Source organism: Thamnophis elegans, chromosome 7 (genome assembly GCF_009769535.1).
Source record: "Thamnophis elegans isolate rThaEle1 chromosome 7, rThaEle1.pri, whole genome shotgun sequence".
Lineage (NCBI taxonomy): Eukaryota > Metazoa > Chordata > Lepidosauria > Squamata > Colubridae > Thamnophis > Thamnophis elegans.
In genome coordinates, this window is record NC_045547.1 from 3486797 (window position 1) to 3508381 (window position 21585).

At 44.3% G+C, this 21585-nt stretch overlaps 1 protein-coding gene across 1 annotated transcript in view; it reads left to right on the forward strand.

Moving 5' to 3' along the window:
• The window catches only part of CHCHD3 (coiled-coil-helix-coiled-coil-helix domain containing 3), a 167496-nt gene that overhangs the window by 14341 nt on the left and 131570 nt on the right, over positions 1 to 21585 (forward strand). Inside the window, exon 3 of the mRNA XM_032220540.1 lies at positions 18783 to 18864. Coding sequence (XP_032076431.1) covers positions 18783 to 18864 — 82 coding nt within the window. The remainder of the gene's footprint in view (positions 1 to 18782; positions 18865 to 21585) is intronic.

Here is a 21585-nt window from a genome sequence, read left to right on the forward strand (position 1 = left end):
AGAGCAATTAATCAGTGGAACAGAAGTTGCCTCCAGAAGTTGTGAATGCCCCAACACTGGAAGTTTTTAAGAAGGAATTGGATAACTATTCGTCTGAAATGCTATAGGGTTTCCTGCCTAGGCAGGGGGCTGGACTAGAAGACCTCCAAGGTCCCTTCCAGCTCTGCTATTGTATTGTATTGTATTATATTGTAGCCCACACCCCAAATCTACAGCCTAAGCATAAAAGCGCTTTTGTGTCTTTTCAACAACACAGAATTACCCTCTTTTTAATGTGACATTAAAAGCCATCGGGAGCCAGGGGTGCGTGCCATTTTATTTTATAATTTTGTCTGTATTCTGCGTGCCACTATTCTGTTAGCTGACAAATTATTAGATCAACCGAAAACGACGGAGAAGATATTTCCAGTCGAAGAGGCTGTTTTGCACACCCTTCTTAGCTAAAGAGAAGCGAATTGCTTGCAACAAAAACCTCTCCATCCTCCCTTTCCTTTGCACCCCCATCTCCAGAGGCAAGGAATAGACAAATGCTGCTAATAACTTGGCTGTTATTTGCACCCGAACGACTCCGGATGCATTATTAAACTCTTTTTTGGGGGGGGGGATTCCAAAAGGCGTCCGATTTACCGAGATCTTCCTGTGACTTGAAAAGGCAGCAGCTGAGTTATCAAATTACAAGCGCCGGGTTCGAAGCATTCATCTATTAATTGCTCTGATTAACGGATTAATTAAAAGCAGATTGAAGATGTAATCCCCCCCCCCCCAGTTTTCTGGTGAAAAGGGGGCTGATTGCTCACTTGCATCGCTCGCTCCTCCTTCCCAGGGCGGGCGTGACATTTCCGCGTGGAGGGTTTGATCAGGTGGCTCGGCTTTTGCATAAAATAACACGGGTTTGTAATACTTGGAAAGCAGAGATCATCTTTTTAATTTTATTTTTAAATAAAGTTTTTGTTTTATTTTTTCATTTTCATGACAAATAACCACATGTATACTATGACATAACCAACATCGTATTATATTGTTAAATGTTTACATCAATTCGCCTTACCATCAACCCCCCAAAAACTACCATTGGCTCTTCTGCTCTCCATACACCGTATTTATACTTTATCTATCACTTTCTTCTCCCTCTCTCCTCCTCCTCCCTACCTCCTTTCTTCCCTCTGTCGTCCTTCCCTTCTCCACTTCCCCTTCCTCTCTCCTTCTCTCTCCCCTTTCCACTCCTTCTTTCTCTCCTCCTCTTCCTCTCTCCTATCCCTCTCTTCTTCCCTTACCTCTCTCCTCTACTTCCCACTCTTCATCTCATTTACTTGGTGTATTTCCGCCTCTGAGCGAGCTGCATTTTATGTCGATGGCATTTATAATTCCTTTTCAATATACATATTTAATTCATCTTGTAAGTATTGGTATACTGCAGCCCGTTTCTCCTTTTCCCCAATTCTGCCGCAGTTTAATTAGGACTAAGGAGTGATCCATCCTTACGTGCTTTGTATTTCCCCCCCCCCTGACTCAGATGTCCTATTTTGGGATGGGGAGAATTAGAAAGCAGATGTTGGTAGGTGTGAGTTTACTTTTAAAAGCATTCCCAGTCACGTGATCTAAATCGAAACCCTTGGCCACTAACTCCTATATATAGTCATTCCGTGGATAAAACTCTGGTCTTCAAAACAATACAGGTAGTCCTCGAGTTACGGCTGCAATTGAGCCCAAAATGGTACTTTGCTAAGGGAAACGTTTGCTAAGGGAAATTTTGCCCCGTTTTACGACCATTCTTGCCGCAGTTGTTAAGTTAGTCACAGGGTTGTTAAGTGAATCAGGCTTCACCGTTGGCGCAGTGGTTAGAGTCCAGTACTGCAGGCTACTTCAGCTGACTGCTAGTTCTGCAGTTTGGTTGTTCAAATCTCACCAGCTCAGGGTTGACTCAGCCTTCCGTCCTTCCGAGGTGGGTAAAATGAGGACCTGGATTGTTGTTGGGGCCAATATGCTGACTCTGTAAACCGCTTAGAGAGGGCTGAAAGCCCTATGAAGCGGTATATAAGTCTAACTGCTATTGCTATTGCTATTGCTTGTCACAAGGTCGCAAAAGGGTATCTCATGACCCCGGGAGGCTACAGCCGTCGTAAATATGAGTCAGTTGCCAAGCGCCTACATTTTGATCTTTTCTGCCACAGTTGTTAAGGAAACGCTAGAGTTGTTCAGTGAATCATCCCGTTTTTAAGCGAATCTAGTTTCCCTCATTGACTTGGTGACATAATAGCAGTCTCCCAATATTTGAGGGGTGACCCCAGAGAAGAGGGGGGGGGTCCAGCTATTCTCCAAAGCACCTGAGGGCAGGACAAGAAGCAACGGATGGAAACTAACCAAGGAGAGAAGCAACCTGAAACCAAGGAGAAATTTCCTGACAGTGAGAACAATTACCCAGTGGAACTCCTTGCCTCCAGAAGTTGCGAATGCTCCAACGCTGGACATTTCTTAAGAAGAGATTGGACGACCATTTGTCTGCAATGGAATAGGGCTCCCGGCCTGAGCAGGAGGGTGGACTAGAAGACCTCCAAGGTCCCTTCCAAGTCTTACCCTGTTATTTTGCTGATCCAAAACCAGCCGGGAAAGTTCCAAATGGTGGTCACATGACCCCGGGACAGTGCAACAGACATAAGTACATGCCAGTTGCCAAGTGGCTGGATTTTGATCACGTGACCACGGGAATGCTGCAACGGTCGTAAGGGTGAAACCCTGTCCTAAATCATCTTTTTCCAGTGTCGCTGCAACTTTGAACAGTCACTGAAGGAATGAGTGGTTGTAAGTCAAGGACTATTGCCCCTTGTGGAATGATTTCTACGTACAACAAATACATTGAAAAGCCTTCCTTTAATTTGAGTTGACATGTAAGAAACTCCTCAATTATTCCTTCGTTAAAAAAACATCCCACTGAAACATACGAAGAACATAACGAAGGTTGCAGGAACTGGGTATGTCTGGTTTAATGAAAAGAAGGACCAGGGGAGACATGATAGCAGTCTTCCAATATCTCAGGGGTTGCCACAAAGAAGAGGGAGTCAAGCTAATCTCCAAGGCACCTGAGGACAGAACAAGAAGCAACGCGTGGAAACTAATCAAGGAGAGAAGCAACTTCAAACTAAGGAGAAATTTCCTGACAGTGAGAACAATTAACCAATGGAACAACTTGCCTCCAGAAGTTGTGAATGCCCCAACACTGGAAGTCTTTAAGAAGATGTTGGATAGCCATTTGTCTGGAACGGTATAAGGTTTCCTGCCTAGGCAGGGGGTTGGACTAGAAGACCTCCAAGGTCCCTTCCAACTCTGCTATTGTATGGTATTATAAATAAGATTTGAAATTCATTTCTTAAAAACATGTTTACTCCTACCCCTTGGCTCTGTTTTCTACTTACATTCTCTCTCCCCCCCCTCACCCCACCCCCGGGAGAAGTTGGATTAATTATGTCTCCAATTAATAACCCACTCAATATCGATTTTAATATTGAACCTTCCCAAGTAAATAAACTAGAAAGAGAGAAAGCGAAATAGAAGCCGCATCTTCGTACAGCAGGACTTCAAGGACGAAAAATGCCAAAACTGGCATCTGGCCAGCCCTGTGAAGAATTCAACCGGGCCCATGTCAAAACATAAAGGACCCCCCACCCGAATTGAAAGGGAATATTTTGACAGGCATAATGTGCAGCAGCAGAACTGATAAAATATCTCAGAGCAAATTTGTGTGTGTGTGTGTGTGTATGTATGTATGTATGTATGTATGTATACACACACACACACACATACATATACACACACATATATACAATACAATACAATACAATAACAGAGTTGGTAGGGACCTCAGAGGTCTTCTAGTCCAACCCCTGCCGAGGCAGGAGACCTTACACCGTTCCAGACAAATGGCTATCCAACATCTTCTTAAAGACTTCCAGTGTTGGGGCATTCACAACTTCTGGAGGCAACTTCTGTTCCACTGATTAATTGTTCTCACTGTCAGGAAATTTCTCCTCCGTTCTAAGTTGCTTCTCTCCTTGATTAGTTTCCACCCATTGCTTCTTGTCCTGCCCTCAGGTGCCTTGGAGAATAGCTTGACTCCCTCTTCTTTCTTTCTTTCTTTCTTTCTTTCTTTCTTTCTTTCTTTCTTTCCTTCCTTCCTTCCTTCCTTCCTTCCTTCCTTCCTTCCTTCCTTCCTCGAATAGAGTAGAATAGAGAATTGGAAAGGACCTTGGAGGTCTTCTAGTCCAACCCCTGCCTAGGAAGGAAACCCTATACCGTTTCAGACAAATGGCTATCCAACATCTTCTTAAAGACTTCCAGTGTTGGGGCATTCACAACTTCTGGAGGCAACTTCTGTTCCACTGATTAATTGTTCTCACTGTCAGGAAATTTCTCCTCAGTTCTAAGTTGCTTCTCTCTTTGATTAGTTTCCACCCATTGCTTCTTGTCCTGCCCTCAGGTGCCTTGGAGAATAATTTGACTCCCTCTTCTTTGTGGCAACAACTGAGATATTGGAAGATGCTATCATGTCTCCCCTAGTCCTTCTTTTCATTAAATTAGACATTCCCAGTTCCTGCAACCGTTCTTCCTATGTTTTAGTCTCCAGTCCCCTAATCCTCTTTCTTGCTCTTCTCTGCCCTCTTTCTAGAGTCTCCACATCTTTTCTACATTGTTGTGACCAAAATTGAATGCAGTATTCCAAGTGTGAATGAACACACAATGAACACACAACTTTCCCTTTCGAAGTAGCACTCCTGCTTATTCTCCCCCCCCCAAAGCTATTAGTGGCTCCTGTATGTTATGGAACGGACTCTTGAACTCGGGACCCGAATCTTGAAGGGTGGGGGGCTGACTTAGGAATGAAGCCTCACCGTATTTTGTGGCATTCATTTTACCTCCCGCTACGAACGTCTTAATAGCCGTCTCTTTTAACAAGCCCAGTAAAATGCTCCATTGGAAATACTCTTCTCGACGTCTTTTTTGTGTGCGTGTGTAATAGAATTGCGTGTCCTGAGTAATTGAAAATAAATATTAAAAGTCCCCAGTTCCCCTCCGTCTGCTCGGCGTTGGGAATAATTTCAGTCGCGGCGAACGGGGAATAAAATGGCTCCCCGTAAATTCTTCCCATTGTCAAGACGAAATAGGCTCCACAAAGCGGGTTTTCTTTTGGAAAAGAAAAGGTTTCTCTCTTTTTTTGGGGTGGGGGGGGGGAAGGAAAAAAATTGCACAGCTTTGCACTCCGTTAATGTACCGAAAGCATCACTGTCAGCTCCTCAGGTCGTTCCTGCGTCCTTATTTTGATACGGGGCATTTTGAAATTCTGATGCTGCAGCCCATTGTTGTGCTGAAAGGCAACACAAAACAGCTGTCCAGATGCACAATGAGGCGTAGGTTTCTACATACTCTAGAGCAGTGTTTCTCAACCTTGGCAACTTGAAGATGTCCGGACTTCAACTCCCAGAATTCCCCAGCCAGCGAATTCCCCAGCCAGCGAATCAAATGAAACAGTGTTAGAGAGATATTAGACAAATAGGCTTTGTCGCTATCCAAGGTGCTGAAATCTCTCTGCGCTTAGGTTTAGGTCAGCGAATGCTGGCTGGGGAATTCTGGGAGTTGAAGTCCAGACATCTTCAAGTTGCCAAGGTTGAGAAACACTGCACTAGAGGGAATCCCTTGTTCGAGAGGAGGAGGAGGAAGAAACCCAACGCTGTGCCAATGGCTGGGAAGGGGACATTAAAAGATGGTGGGGAAATCTTTGGGAGTCAGCTCAAGTCTTTAGCTGGTTCAATCATGCCGAAGGACTTCTCTTGCCGTTCCTCGGGTCGTCCTTCCACGAGAAGATTCTCTTTCTAATCGCGGCCGTGTTAAATGGAAGTTGGTTAAGTAGGTTGTTCTGAGGGTCTCCTTGGTGCTGTCTTGAGTTTGGCTATTTTCCTGCAGACTTCTCATGACCCAACTAGTTAGTGTTGTCAGTGCCGGCGGGGAGTGGGGTTTGCAAAAAGGAGGAGGAGAATGAGGAAGGGGAAGTCTGGGATGCTTGGTGCTCTCTGAGCTTGGTTGCTTTCTTGCAGGCGTTTCATGACCCAACGAGGTAACATTATCAGTGTTAGCAGGGAACGGGGTTTGCAAAAAGGAGGAAGAGGAGGACTGTGGGGTCCTTGGTGCTCTCTGTGCGTGGTTTTCTTGCAGGCGTTTCATGACCCAACTAGGTAGCATCATCAAAGCTAGAAGGCAGTGAGGTTTATGGTGAGGAGGAGGAGGAGGAGGAGCCTTCCTACACCACTTCTGACAGATGCCGGTCCAGTCTCTTCTTGAAAGCCTCCAATGATGAGGTTCTCACAACTTCCAAAGGCAACTTCTGTTCCATGGGTTTATTGTTCTCATCATCAGAAAATTTCTCCTTATTTCCAGGTTGAATCTCTCCTTGATCAGTTTCCACCCATCATTCCTTGTCTGGCCTTCAGATGATTTGCAAAATACTTTGATCCCTTCCTCTCTGTGGCAGCCCCTCAAGTATTGCAACACTGCTATCATGTCTCCCCTGGTCTTTCTCTTCACTAGACTAGACATACTAGTCTATTATAATACCATACAGATTACAGAATAGCAGAGTTGGAAGGGACCTTGGAGGTCTTCTAGTCCAACCCCTGCCTAGGCAGGAAACCCTATACCATTCCAGACAAATGGCTGTCCAACATCTTCTTAAAGACTTCCAGTGTTGGGGCATTCACAACTTCTGGAGGCAACTTCTGTTCCACTGATTAATTGTTCTCACTGTCAGGAAATTCCTCCTCAGTTCTAAATTGCTTCTCTCCTTGATTAGTTTCCACCCATTGCTTCTTGTTCTACCCTCAGGTGCCCTGGGGAATAGCTTGACTCCCTCTTCTTTGTGGCAGCCCCCGAGATATTGGAAGACTGCTATCATGTCTCCCCTGGTCCTTCTTTCATTAAACGAGACCTACCCTGTTCCTGCAACCGTTCTTCATATGCTATAGCCTCCAGTCCCCTAATCCTCTTGTTGCTCTTCTCTGCACTCTTTCTAGAGTCTCCACATCTTTTTTCATACCATGATAACCATGGTTTGCACAACTCCAATATTCGTAGGCATGCACACATCATGACATCCGAATGTCTTTTTCAAGACCTTCACCAGAACTCCAGTATCAAAAAAGGCCGTAAAATTGAGTCGGTCCCTTGGGTGATCCGATTTATGACCGTTACAAATTGCAACCAGGATGGGAGGGCTCCATTATGGTCGTAACAGGAGGACCGCTCGTAAAACCATTACTACCCAGCACAGGACTATTACTGGGACACCCAGCCCCAGGGAAGGAGTGTGTGTGTGTGTGTGTGTGTGTGTGTTGGGTATGTATATATCTACACAACCAAGTTGTTCCTCCAGAAATTAGGTGCTTTTGAGGCTTCTTACAATTTAGAGATTTCTTCGCTTCCTTCTCCTAAGCCAGTGATGGTGAACCTGTTCAGCAAGAGTGCCGAAAAGCGTGACCCGTCAAAACCGCGCTCGACTAAGCCGCGCCCGATTAAACCACGTCGCTGACGTCATCAACAGGGCGACAACAGCGAGCGCGGAGAAAGAAGGGCGCTTTAAATAGTGCTTTGAAAGCAAGCCGATTCAACTTAAGGTAAGGGTTAGGTTTAGGATTAGGTTTAGGGTTAGGTTAAGGGTTAGGATTAGGTTTAGGGTTAGGTTAAGGGTTAGGTTTAGAGTTAGGTTAAGTGTTAGGGTTAGGGTTAGGTTTAGGGTTAGGTTAAGGGTTAGGATTAGGTTTAGGGTTAGGTTAAGGGTTAGGTTAAGGGTTAGGTTTAGGGTTAGGTTTAGGATTAGGTTTAGGGGGGTTAGGTTAGGTTTAGGGGTTAATTTTAGGTTTAGGGTTTACAGCATGCTTCTGTCTCCGCGCTGTTGTCGCCCTGTTGATGACGTCAGCGACGTGGTTTAGCCGGGCGCGGTTTAGTCGAGCGCGGTTTTGTGGTGGAACCGCCGAAAAGGGGGGGAAAGTACATTTCTCTGGGCCACCCCCCCTGGAAGAGGAGCTGCCCAGGGGGCATGCTTGCACTGGAGAATGGAAGACCAGCTCTTCCGGTTTCTGGCACTGTTGCACGCACGAAGGCCAGCTGATCTTCACATGCGCATGTGCGTCAGACGCCCGGAAGAGGAACGGGCAACGCCACGCATGCCAGGCAACATGGCTCCACGTGCCGCTTTGGGCACGCATGCGATAGCTTCGCCATCACAGTCCTAAGCCCTGTGCAAATATTATTTCAGTTCTCTTTACTAACTCACAATGCCGCTTGCATGAATGTGAAGAAATATCTATATCTATATTTTTTTCCCCTGGCTTTGAACAGAATCGGTGTTAGGAGCAATATTTCTGACAGCCGTCCTCGAGCGGGCTGACCCGTTGCTCGAAAATTCAGAAATTCAGAAAGCGTGTAACAAGGTCACTCTCCGCAGTGCCTCGAGCCTGCTTTCCTGCATCCCGGCGGATGGTTTTTATTCCCGATGTTTTTTTAATCTCCGTATACAAAAAAACTGTTAGGTTTTCCGAATGCTACGGAGGGGATTCCTCTTTTCTCCCCCCTCTTTCTTCTGAGAAAGACGGAAACCGTCTGGCTCTTAAAAAAAAACACACCCGAGTTTTATTTCAATCTTTCCGGCGAGGACCAAAGAAGGAGTTTTTGTTAATCTCGCAGCCCAGGGAACCCGGCTGCAAAGATTGTGTCTTTATTAATTAAGCAAGTGGATTTCTCGTCTAGAAATAAAGATCCCTGATTTAAATAACAATGTTAATGTAGCAACGAGACAGTCTTTTCTTGGGGTTTTTTCCCGCCTGCAAATTGCTGAATGCTTCTATACTTGCTGTCCTGTTATGATGAGCTGAAGGTACACACCACACACACACACACACACCACACACACACACACACACACACAGTGATATATTTCACAAATTTGGATTATTAACTGTCATTTTTTCTAAATGACAGCTAGGGCAGATGGGAGAACGGTACAGGAAGTCCTCAACGTACGGCCACAATTGAGCCCAAAATCTATGTTGCGAAGGGAGAAATGTGTTAAATTGAGTCCCCCCCCACCCCACCCCATGTTACGACTTTTCTTGGCCACATTGTCATGTGAATCATTGCAGTGTTGAGTGAGTAACACGGTTGTTAAGCAAATCACTGTTTCCCAATTGTCAGAAGGTCGCAAAAGGGGAATCACATGGACCACCACCCCCGGACGACTGCAAACCGTCGTAAACACGAGTCAGTTGCCAAGTGTAAATCATATGCCCGTGGGGGAATGCTGAATGGTGTAAGTGTGAACAACGGCCCTAAGTCACGTTTTTTCAGTGCCGTGTTGACTTCGAACGGTCCCTAAATGGAGTGTTGTAAGTCGAGGACTGCCTGTACTAGGACATTTCATTGAAAGAGCAAAGAACTTCAAATTAAAGCAGGTTTGTAGGATTCTGGCTGTGGTTTCGACCCACAGCTATGAATGGTCAGATGGTCAACTGAATGGAGAACACCAAAATGTTGATACCTCTTCCATTTATTTCGTAAGAAGACTCTTCCAATACGCCGGTGGGAAAAAAGTAATAGCCACTTTAGATTCTGTAACTGTTAACTGCACTTAATCTTTCACTTAATATGTTTTTTTGGAGGGGTTGGTAATTAATCTTCCCAAGTGCTTCACAAAAACCAACAGAAAAAAATATTTGCAGCTCAGGGTTGAACTGTGGGGCTCCTGGTGCTCTCTGAGCTTGGTGGTTTTGTTGGAGACATTTCAATGACCCAATTAGGTAACGTCATCAGTGCTGGAAGGGAATGGAGTTTGTGGAGAGGAGGAGGAGAAGGAGAAGAGGAGGAGGAGGTCAATGACTGTGGGCTCCTTGGTGGTTTTCTTGCAGACGTTTCATGACCCAACTGGGTAACCATCATCAGTGCTGGAAGGGAGGGAGGTATGGAGGAGGAGAAGGAAGAGAAGGAGGACTGTGGGCTCCTGGATGCCCTCTGAGCTGGGCTGTTTCCTTGCAGACGTTTCGTGGCTCAACTAGATAACATCATCAAAGCTAGAAGAGAGGGGGGGTTTATGGCGAGGAGGAGAAAGAAGAAGAGGAGGAGGAGGAGGACTGTGGAGTCCTTGGTGCTCTCTGAGCTTGGAGGTTCTCTTGCAGATGTTTCATGACCCCAACTAGCGAACATCATCAGTGCTAGAAGGGAGTGGGTTTGCAGAGTAGAAGACAGGAGGAGGAGGAGGAGGAGAAAGGTGGAGGAGGACTGTGAGGTCCTTGGTGCTCTCTGAGCTTGGAGGTTCTGTTGCAGATGTTTCATGACCCAACCAGGGAACATCATCAGTGCTGGAGGGAAGTGGGGTTGTGGAGAGGAGGAGGAGGAGGAGGAGGAAGAGGAGGAGGAGGAGGAGGAGGAGGAGGAAAAGGACTATGGCCTCCTTGGTGCTCTCAGAGCTTAGTGGTTTTCTTGAAAGACATTTTCATGACCCCAACTAGGGAACATCATCAGTGCTAGAAGGGAGTGGGGTTTTGCTCATTGTTTATATACTGCGTCTTGCCCTGTCAGTCTTGGTGAGTGTTGTTAAACAGGAACCTTCTAGCACTGAAGAGGTTCCCTAGTTGAGCAATGAAAAGTCTGTCTGTCTGTCTGTCTGTCTCTCTCTCTCTCTCTCACACACACACACACAAAACACACACACCAAAAGTTCATTTAGGTTTCCGCTCTGCCTTTTTTTCACCCCAGGACAAAAATTGCCTTTATCTGAAGGAATTTCTGGTTTGGGAGGGTTTTTTTAAAAAAAACAACACACATTTCTTCCTTTCTCCCCCCCTCCCCTTTTTTTTTGTTCACAGTCCCAAAGACTTATTATGCCCTAGAGGTGATAATGATCCGGGGTCTGTAGTAGCTCTAGTATTTTTAATGAGCTTTTCTTACCCAAATGACTGTAGACTGCAATAAAGCTCTCCAGTTGTGTTAAATCAGAATCCCCCGTCCCTTTTGCCCGTCATTTAAATGAGCAAATTAACCAGCAGCGTTAACAGTAAATTTGCCTCCTCTCTTAAAACCGAACTGGGGCAGAACATATTATTCCAACCGGCTCCTCTTGAATATATTTAGTTAGTCACGTTGCTCGGTTTGAACGCTTTGCTCTGTAATCCTGAATTGCAGAATTCTGGAGTGTGGCGGTGGATGTAACTTTTTGGAAAGTCTAAAAGAAAAAAAAAAGACTGCTACTACAAAGTCTAGAAAGATTTGTTGTAAGAAGCAGCTGGTTCTTTCGCTAACATCTGCCTCCAGTCTACAACAGGGTGCTTTCAGCAGTTCCAAGAAGCCTCCACATTTATTTGCACCCCTTAGATGACCCTGAGGACAGAGATAAACCTCCAAGTGGGCTCAATGACCCTCTGAAAGGATGCAAATGACCAGCTGTCTGCAAGGAGAATCAATCCTTGAATTCCTCACCATTCAGTCAGAGCCGAAGAGGTTCTTGGATGAGAAGCGAAACATCTTCAAAAGAAAACCTCCAAGTGGCCTCAACGACCCCCTAAAAGGATGCAAATGACCAGCTGTCTGCAAGGAGTATCAATCCTTCCATTCCCCACCATTCATTCAGAAGCTGAAGAAGCTTCTTGGATAAGAAGCGAAACGTCTTCAAAAGAAAAACCTCCAAGTGGCCTCAATGACCCCCTAAAAAGATGCAATGACAAGCTGTCTGCAAGGAGTATCAATCCTTCCACTCCCCACCATTCAGTCAGAAGCTGAAGACAGCTTCTTGGACGAGAAGCGAGACGTCTTCAAAAGAAAACCTCCAAGCGGCCTCAACGACCCTCTGAAAGGATGCAAATGACCAGCTGTCTGCAAGGAGAATCAATCCTTGAATTTCTCACCATTCAGTCAGAGCCGAAGAAGGTTCTTGGATGAGAAGCGAAAACATCTTCAAAGAAAAACCTCCAAGTGGCCTCAACGACCCCCTAAAAGGATGCAAATGACCAGCTGTCTGCAAGGAGTATCCATCTTCCATTCCCCACCATTCAGTCAGAAAGCTGAAGAAGCTTCTTGGATAAGAAGCGAGACGTCTTCAAAAGAAAAACCTCCAAGTGGCCTCAACGACCCTCTGAAAGGATGCAAATGACCAGCTGTCTGCAAGGAGTATCAATCCTTCCATCCTCCACCATCTGAGCTGAAGAAGCTTCTGGGATGAGACACAAAATGCCTTCAAGAAAAACAAGGAACTCCAGCAGCCTCTTGAAAAAGCACCTTTGGAGGGGCATTCAATCTGTAGATCAAATCATGGCTGGCTGTCACCTGTGGGCATACACCTGTCCAGTACATGATTCCCCCACCCCACCTCCCCTGCACATTCTGCACTTCTGTGGTTAGTTGATGTAGACATCAGTATCTGAATATAGATCCTTATATAACACTCCTGTTTTTTCTCCAAGCTCCTTATCTCATTCTGTTCCTTGAGATATTGTAGGATATTTTTGATTCTTTTATTTTATTTATTAACAAACATATAAAATGCACACACACACAAAACTAGACGTACACCACATTTACACAATACATACGAACAGGGGCTTCCTGTTCTTCCTAATAGCAATTATCAATCGATTACCGCTCCCCTTATATTATTTCCCCTTCTATTGCATTCATTTGGATTCCACCATTCTTAACCCTCTTATTTTACTCATCACTATTATTTTTGAGTTTTGTTTATATTCCTTCATTGATTCTTGTTTTCTTTCCTCCATCCACCTGTGCCATTTATCCCATATCTGGTAGAATTCTGATTCTTCTTTTCCCTGATTCTTATCATTGTCTGGTCTGCGGTTCCGAGTGAGATCATCTTAAACCCGTGATGATGAACCTACAGTGCGCGCGGCACAGTTGGCACGCAGAGCCCTATTTGCTGGCATGGCAGCCCTCGGCAGCCGTCAGCTCTGGCACACATGCGCCCGCTGGCCAGCTGATTTGCGGCCTTCCGGAGCACCAGGAGAGGCCGTTTTCGCCCTGCCCGGGTTTCAGGAAAGCCTCCGGACCCTTGAAAGGGCAGGAAACAGACCCAACAGGTCAACCGAAAGTTCCCAGGCTCTGGAGGCTTTCCTGAAGCTTGGGTGAGGGCGAAAACGGCTTTAGAAAAGGGTTAGCCAAGTATTTAAGTATATTTTAAAACTGTTTTTGTTAAGATTATACCTTGTATTGGTTCTGGGAAGTCGTGGGGGGGGAGGTTGGGGGGGAGGGTGGGAGGGAGCGGAGTTTACTAAGTTGGAGGAGGGGTGTTGGACTTTAAGGTATTATGATTGTACATGTATACTGCTATTTTTTCTTTTTATGTATATTGAAATGGAATTATAAATACCATCAACACAAAAGGGAGTTGCTCAGAAGCTGAAATACACCAAGTGAATGAGAGGAAGAGTGGGAAGCAGAGGAGAGAAGAAAGATAGGAAGAGAGGGACAGGAGAGAGGGGAAGATGGGTGTATAAGGAGGAGTGTGGGGGAGAGAGAGGAGAAGGACGGGGGGAATTAGAGTAGAAAATGATGGAGGGAAGACAGGATGTAGAAGAGTGGGAAGCAGAGGAGAGAAGAAAGATAGAGGAGGGATAGGGAGAGAGGGTGAAGGGGAAGATGAGGTGTATAAGGAGGAGTGGTAAGGGGAGAGGAGAAGGAGAAGGAAGGGGAAGTAGAGTAGAAAGGATGGAGGGAGACAGGATCTAGAAGAGTGGGAAGCAGAGGAGAGAAGAAAGGAAGAGAGGGATAGGAGAGCGGATGAAGGGAAGATGAGGTGTATAGGAGTGGTAAGGGGAGAGAGGAGAAGGAGAAAGGAGGGGAAGTAGAGTAGAAAAGGATGAAGGAAGGAAGGATGTAGAAAGGGGGAGGAGAGAGGGGGAAGAAAGTGTCGGATAAGGTATAATATGGTGTATGGAGAGCAGAAGAGCCAACACTGGTGTTTTTCTTTTTTTTCTTTGGTAGATGATGGTAAGATGGATTGATGTAATTACTTAATAATACAACATGATATTGACTATGTAATAGTATACATGTGATTATATGCTATGAAAACGGAAAATAAAAACTTTCTATGTGAAGAAAAGGGTTAGCCAACACTGATCTAAGCCAATGGGCATTTAATTCACGTCGGCATTATTCTGGACATTAGTCCAACACGGGAATGTTCGTTTGCCTCTCCATCTTTGTTTAGTATCGTCGCAGGATCTTTCATTAGGAAAAAAAATCAGATTTTTGCTCATCACGCACGGCATCCGTCTGACCTCAAGCAGACCTGGAAGGATTGTGCTTCGTTTGACTTCCGAAAGGTTATTTGTAAATGCCGCTAAATAGGAATTGCCTGCTTAGAGCCTCAGCCCATCAATTTGAGTCAAATGATTTGCGGGTGATTGTTTTTCTCAAGAACTTGGTCTGATAAATAAAATTGCTGGAGTTCTATCTCATCCTTGGTTTTTTTCTTTCTTTTCTTTTCTTTCTTTCCTTTTTTTTTTTTTTTTCTTCTTCCTTCCTTCCTTTCCTTTCCTTCCTTCTTTCCTTCCTTCCTTCCTTCCTTTCCTTTCTCTTCCTTCCTTTCCTTTCTCTTCCTTCCTTCCTTTTCCTTCCTTCCTTCTCTTCCCCTTCTTTCTTCTTTCCTTCTTTCTTCTTCCTTCTTCCTTCTTCCTTCTTTTTTTCTTCCTTCCTTCCTTCTTCTCCTTCCTCTTCCTTCCTTCCTTCCTCTCTTCCTTCTTTCTCTTTCTTTCTGTCTTTCTTTCTTTCTTTCTAAGATTAAGGCCTTACTTAGTTTTCCCTGCCTGTCTCGTTCGGGGACAACGATCCGATATATCTAAAGTAATAGAATTTCTATTTAACAATCTACATCCTCACTTTTATTCCCTATTAGGATCGGGCTGATCAATATGCAACCCAGTCGATTGCTAAGGTCAAATGGGCCGTGTCTTTATATAGTCAGGTTGTATTTATTGTGCTTCAGAGGTTGTGTCGATGGGCCATTAGCCTTCCCCCCCCCCCCCGCTCCATTCCTTACACAAAGGCCCCATAAAAACCCTCCCGATGCATAGACTGGCAGGCATCTTAATTGTTAGGCATGGTACACCTGGGTCGGGTGCCGGATCCGAGTCTCGGAATAGTTAAAATATCTCTCCAGAGGTGAAATTAATCTAACGCTCAACTGTAGGGTAGATTGTTTCGCGTCTTCCCAGAGGGCTGCTTGGGGAGATTTTATAGACCAATCAGAATAGAGCTGGAAGGGACCTTGGAGGTCTTCTAGTCCAGCCTCAAGCTCAGGCAGGGAACCCTGCGCCATTGTGGGCAATTGGCCGTCCAGGCTCTTCTTTAAAACCTCCAGTGTTGGAGGACCACAATTTCTGGAGGCAAGTTGATTAATTTTGTTCCCAACGTTGGGAAGTTTTCTCCTTAATTCCAGGTGGCTTCCCTCCTTGATTAGTTTCCATCCATTGCTTCTTGTCCTGCCCTCTGGGGCTTTGGAGAATAGGCTGACACCCCCCCCCCCTCTTCTTTGGGGCAGCCCCTCAAATATCGGAAGGCTTCTATGACATCACCCCATATAAATTTTTTTTTATACACATACACACATCAACAGGAACAGATGCATGATTTAAAACAACATAGGAACAAGAAGTTCCATCGTATATCATACAGCAGTTCCGAATCGGTTTCTTTGCAGTTAGTGTTTTCCCTCCTGTACATTTCTATCTTGCATTCATAATCTCCTTATTCGTTATCCATTTTTATGTACAATTCTATATATTTATACAGCTATTTATAACCAAATATTGTTTACCTATATTGTGCTTTATATTTTTACTGTCATTTATTTCTTACTTAAGAGCCGAGGTGGCGCAGTGGTTAAATGCAGCACTGCAGGCTACTTCAGCTGACTGCAGTTCTGCAGTTTGGCTGTTCAAACCTCAGCGGCTCAGGGTTGACTCAGCCTTCCATCCTTCCGAGGTGGGTGAAATGAGGACCCGGATTGTTGTTGGGGGCAAATATGCTGACTCTGTAAACCGCTTAGAGCCCTATGAAGCGGTATATAAGTCTAATTGCTATTGCCATTGCTATTGCTATACAATTATAGGTATACTTTCACATAATTATTCTTTTTCTTTGCCATTCTTATACTATTGTTATTCCATTTAAAAGGTTATAAGGTATAGTTTGGATTGCTTTGTTTACCATCCCTAGCACCTGTTGTAACACCACGTTATTTTCTCATTTTTTCTTTTCTCCCTCCCTTCCTTCTCTACTTCCTTCCTTCCTCCTCTACTTCCCCTTCTTCCTTCCCTTACCTCTCCCTACTCCTACCCTCTTTCTTCTCCTTCCTACCCTCTCTCCTTCTCTTTCTCTTCTTCCTCCCTCCTCTCTCTTTCTCTCCCTTCCGCCCACCACCCCTAGTTCTCTTCATTAGACTACACGTACCCAGTTCCTGCAACCATTGGGTTATCCAGTTTGACTTTTGTAGCAGTCAAAGCTGCCCGGAGTCCTCCGGGATTGGGCGGCTTATAAATTTAATAAATGAAATAATAATTTAATTTAATTTAATAAATGAAAGAAGACCGATTCAAGCATCCCTCAGAGATAACTTATTATTAACAGAATAACAGAGTTGGAAGGGACCTTGGAGGTTTTCTAGTCCAACCACTTACTAAGGCAGGAGATCCTATATCATGTCGGACAAATGGATGTCCAATCTCTTCTTAAAAACTTCCAGTGATAGAAGCATTCACAACCTCTGGAGGCAGGTGGTTCCACTGGGACGATAGGAAGTTTCTCCTTAATTCCAGGTTGCGTCTCCCCTTGACGAGTCCCCATCCGTTGTTTCCTACCTGCTTGTGCTTGGAAAATAAATTGCCCCCCTTTTTCTTTGGGGCAGCCCTCTAATGCTGGACCAGAGAGGTGCGAAATCTCAGCAAAGGTCTGATGGAAGAAAACTCTCATTGGGGGAAGGGTAAAGGGGAGGAAGGGGAAGGAGAGAAGGGAAAGAGGAGGAGGAAGGAAGGAGGGAGAAGAAAGAGAAGAAAGGGGGGTAGGAAGGAGGGAGGGAAGGAGAGAAGGAGAGAAGAAAGGAGGGAAGGAAGGAGAGAAGGAGAGAAGAAAGGAGGGAAGGAAGGAGGGAATGTAGGAGAGAAGGAAGGGGGGAAGGAAGGAGGAAAGGAAAGGGGAAAGGAAGGAGAGGAGAAAAGAAAGGGAAGGAAGGAGGGAAGGAGAGAAGGAGGGAGGGAAGGAAGGAGGGAAGGAAGGGGAGTAGGAGAGAAGAAAACGAGGGAGGAAAGAGGGAGGGAGGGAAGAAGAAGTAGGACCGTTGTAAGATAAGAGGGATCGAAGAGGGATGTTAAAAAAGCAATCTTCAAGTATATTCTCAACTGTAGGGAAAAATTGTTATAAATACATATTATTAATAACGTTATGGGATCATATAATTGTGATGTAGATATTAAATTGATTAAAAAAAAAAGAAAGCTCTCATTGATTGATTGCCTCCGAGGACCCTCAGTGGACTTCTGCCCCATGTTTTAAGTCAGGATTTGACTAGGTCTATAAAGAAACTTTCTTTACCATAACAATTTTCAGATATTTCAGATGCGAAAAATCAGGACCACTTAATGAAAGTCCCATTAAACCGGTTTATTGCTAAAAGGCGTTGCGTAGGAATCAACTACTACGGTAGGGTTGGATTAAAGGCTGAAGGACGTCAAGGGAGTTGGACTTAGTTCTTGTGCTGCGTAGGGATGCCAGGCTGATCCCTCTTTTAACTCCACCCACAGCTTCTGCCACTCCTCCTCCTACTTTATTGCACTAGACCAGGTTTTTAAGTGGGGTCCTAATGCTGAAATGTGGGAGCAAGAGTGTCTCTCAGAGTGGTGGATGTAGAGGTAGCTTTAGAGTTCATGTCCACAATAGCAATCGGGGACCTGATTCAGTTTACTGGGGACCCAACCCACAGCAAAGTTTCTTTCTTTCTTTCTTTCTTTCTTTTTTCTCTTTTTTCTTTCTTTCTTTCTTTCTTCTTTTCTTTTCTTTCTTTTTTTTCTTCCTTCCTTCCTTCTTCCTTCCTTCCTTCCTTCTTTTCTTTTTCTTTCTCTTTCTTTCTTTCTTCCTTCCTTCTTCCTTCCTTCTTTCTCTTCCTTCCTTCCTTCTTCCCTCTCCCTCTCACTTCTTCCCTTTCCTTCCTTCCTTTTCCTTCCTCACTCCCTCCTCTTTTTTCTCCCCCGTCCTTTCTTTCTTCCCTTCCCTCTCTTTCTCCTCACTTCCTTCCTTTCCGCCTCTCCCTCTTTCTTCTTTCTTTTTTTTTTCTCTTTTTTCTTTCTTTCTCTCTCCTCTTTCTCCTTTCTTCCTTCCTTTTCTTCCTCTCTTCTTCTTCCCTTCTTCCCCTTCCTTTCCTTCCTTTTCCTTCACTCCCTCCCTCTTTCTTTCTCTCCCCCCTCTCTTTCTCCTTCCTTCCTCTCACTTCTTCCCTCATTCCTTTTCCTCCCTCTCTCTTCTTCTTTCTCTCTCTCTCTCTCTCTCTTTTTTCTTTCTTTCTTCTTTTTCTTTCTTCTTTCCAACTCACTTCTTTCCCTCATTTTCTTCCTTCCTTTCCTTCCCTCTCCTTCCTTCCTTCCTTCTCATCACCCTCAGAGATGCATGAACCAGAAATGAAATTGATGAATGTAAGAATGGTTCCTTGAGTTGGTTACATGCAACCTGTGTTATTTTCTTAATTCCAGTCAATGAAGAAGAACTAAAGAAAAGAATAGCTGAAGAATTGGCCTTTGAACAAGCGAGGCGAGAGGCAGAAGCTCAGAAGAGGTAAGTTTATTCATTTTTCCAGAGTTTTGTGGGAAAATCTGTGACTTTGGATTCCAGGGTTGAAATAAGCTCGGTGACGATAAACTAGAAAAGCAAATGAATGGAAATGATTGGGAATTGGGGAGCCCAGCTGGTGCCCTCCATTTCGGAGGGAGTTTGCTACTTTTTCCTTTCGAAAAATGAGCTTTTTTTCATTTTTTTTTAAAGCTCGCTGCTAAGTTGAAAGTTAGCTGAAAACAATTTTATAAATCCTGACAGTGCCATCCAGCATGCCTCTCGTTCTTTTTTCGAAGTTCTTTCATTACATTTAAACAAATTATTTAATAATTTGCTTATTTAGTATCCATGACTATCACTAAGTTGTATGTAATGCTTTATGATGAATGTATTTTTACTAATGACTATGATAATGATCTATCACTATTGTTGTATAGTGTACACATTGTTGTAGTACACTGAGACCTTTACATACCGGAGACAAATTCCTTATGTGTCTAATCACACTTGTCCAATAAAATAATTCTATTCTGTTCTGTTCTGTGCAAATTCTGTTCTATTCTATTCAGTTTCAGTTTCAGTTTCAGTTTCACTTATTTGTATGCCGCCCTTTTCCCTGGGGGGACTCAGGGCGGCTCACAGTTCAAAGGGGGGGGGGAAGGACAAACAATTTACAACATAAAGGCACTACATCATTTAAGAACTCAACAGTCATACAATTCGAGTAGGGGTTAGAGTCTTTAACCCCAGGCCAGCCGGGACAGCCAGTTTTAAGGGCGGCGCGGAAGGTCTGGAGGGTGGTGAGGGTCGGATCTCACGGGGAGTTCGTTCCAGAGGGTCGGAGCAGCCACCGAGAAGGCTCTCCTCCGGGTAGTTGCCAGTTGACACTGGCTGGCTGATGGAATTCGGAGGAGGCCTAATCGATGCGATCTTATCGGTCTAGTGGAGGTAATTGGCAGTAGGCGGTCTCTCAAGTATTCTTTATTCTATTCCATTCCATTCCATTCCATCTGATGTGTAGGGTTTCCTGCCTAAGCAGGGGATTGGAAAGAAGACCTTCCAATTCTGTTATTCTATTCTGTTCTATGTTCTGTTCTGTTCTGTTCCTATTCCTATTCCTATTCCAGTCCAGTCTATACTATTCTATCTGAAGTGGTGTAGGGTTTCCTGCCTAAGCAGGGGGTGGACTAGAAGACCTCCAAGGTCCCTTCAAACTCTGTTATTCTATTCTATTCTATTTTATTCTAGTCCAGTCCAGTCCAGATCAATCCAATCCGCTCCTTCAGAATTTTACTGATGTAACTCCATGTCAAATTACGTTGAATCGGTAAAATTCTCTGCGCTCACCCGAGAACTAGAGAAGTTCATTTTTTAACATGCCCATACAGTATTGTGGATTCCGAAACATTTTTTTTGCCACCTTAAAACCAATAAGACGTTGTTGTTGACTTTCATCGAGACGCATTTTGCAAGCTCATTATTTTGCATTATTAAAGAACCTTGTAATTGACGTTGCTTCCAGTCGCCTGTGAATACTGCTTCTCTCTCTCTCTCTCTCTTTTAACACTGCATTACGATGGAATTAACCACAGAGGTTTAAACAAGCCATCCCAATAGACTTCAGAGGGATGTATACCCAGAAATGTGTTTATAGGATTTCCATCTAAATTAAGCTAATGTCATACCAAATTGAACATAAACACAACCAAAAGCCCTTTACCGGACTAAAATATGCCTCTTTGAGGAGTAAAACAAATTTATGTGTTATGCTGAAATTACAGCTCTTTGAAATATTATGGCTGGCCTTAATTGATTTTTGGTTCTTACGAGGAAATGTGCTTACTCTTTTCTGTGTTCGTGTAATGTAATTAATGTTAGCAGTTTAAAATGGAACAATTTATTATGCACTTTGATTATTCCTCCTGTACCAATATTAAGCGGTGCCTGTTAGTGGTGACTGCCTTGTTCAGGTTTGATTCTCTTTAATGCACATGGCGAATCTCCATGGTTGAAACCATGAGTTGAGTGGGCTTCTTAATTTCCTTCTCCTGATGTACTACCAGGATTACTATTCTATTGTGAACTCGCATTCATACCCATACTCATTGCAGCACTGATGATGTTACCTAGTTGGGTCATGAAACGTTGGAAACTCAGGGAGCATCCGAGGACCCCATGAAATTCACACTGCTAGGATCCATTCTCTTAGGGATACATAACCCAGATGTCCCAGAATTCCCTGACCAGCCTGTTTGAGGTATGGACAAAACTCAGCAGCACTTTTCATGTGGCTATGATAGAAATAGGATTGCCGACATGATCGCCAACACTGATGACAGATATGGCCCACGAAGAAGAAGAAGAAGCAGCCATGTTTGAATTCCCCAACCAACCTGAAGACTTGTGGACTTCAACACCCAGAATTCTCCAGGCAGCCATGTTTGAATTTCCCAGCCAATTTGAAGATTGGTGAACTCAACCTGAAAACCTCAACTTGAAGACATGTGGACTTCAACTCCCAGAGTTCCCCAGCCAGCCATGTCTGAATTCCCAGCCAATTTGAAGATTTGTGGACTTCAACTTGAAGACCTCAACTTGAAGACTTGTGGACTTCAACCCAGAATTCCCTAGCCAGCCATGTTGAATTTCCCAGCCAATTTGAAGACTTGTGAACTCAATTTGAAGACTTCAACTTGAAGACTTGTGGACTTCAACTCCCAGAGT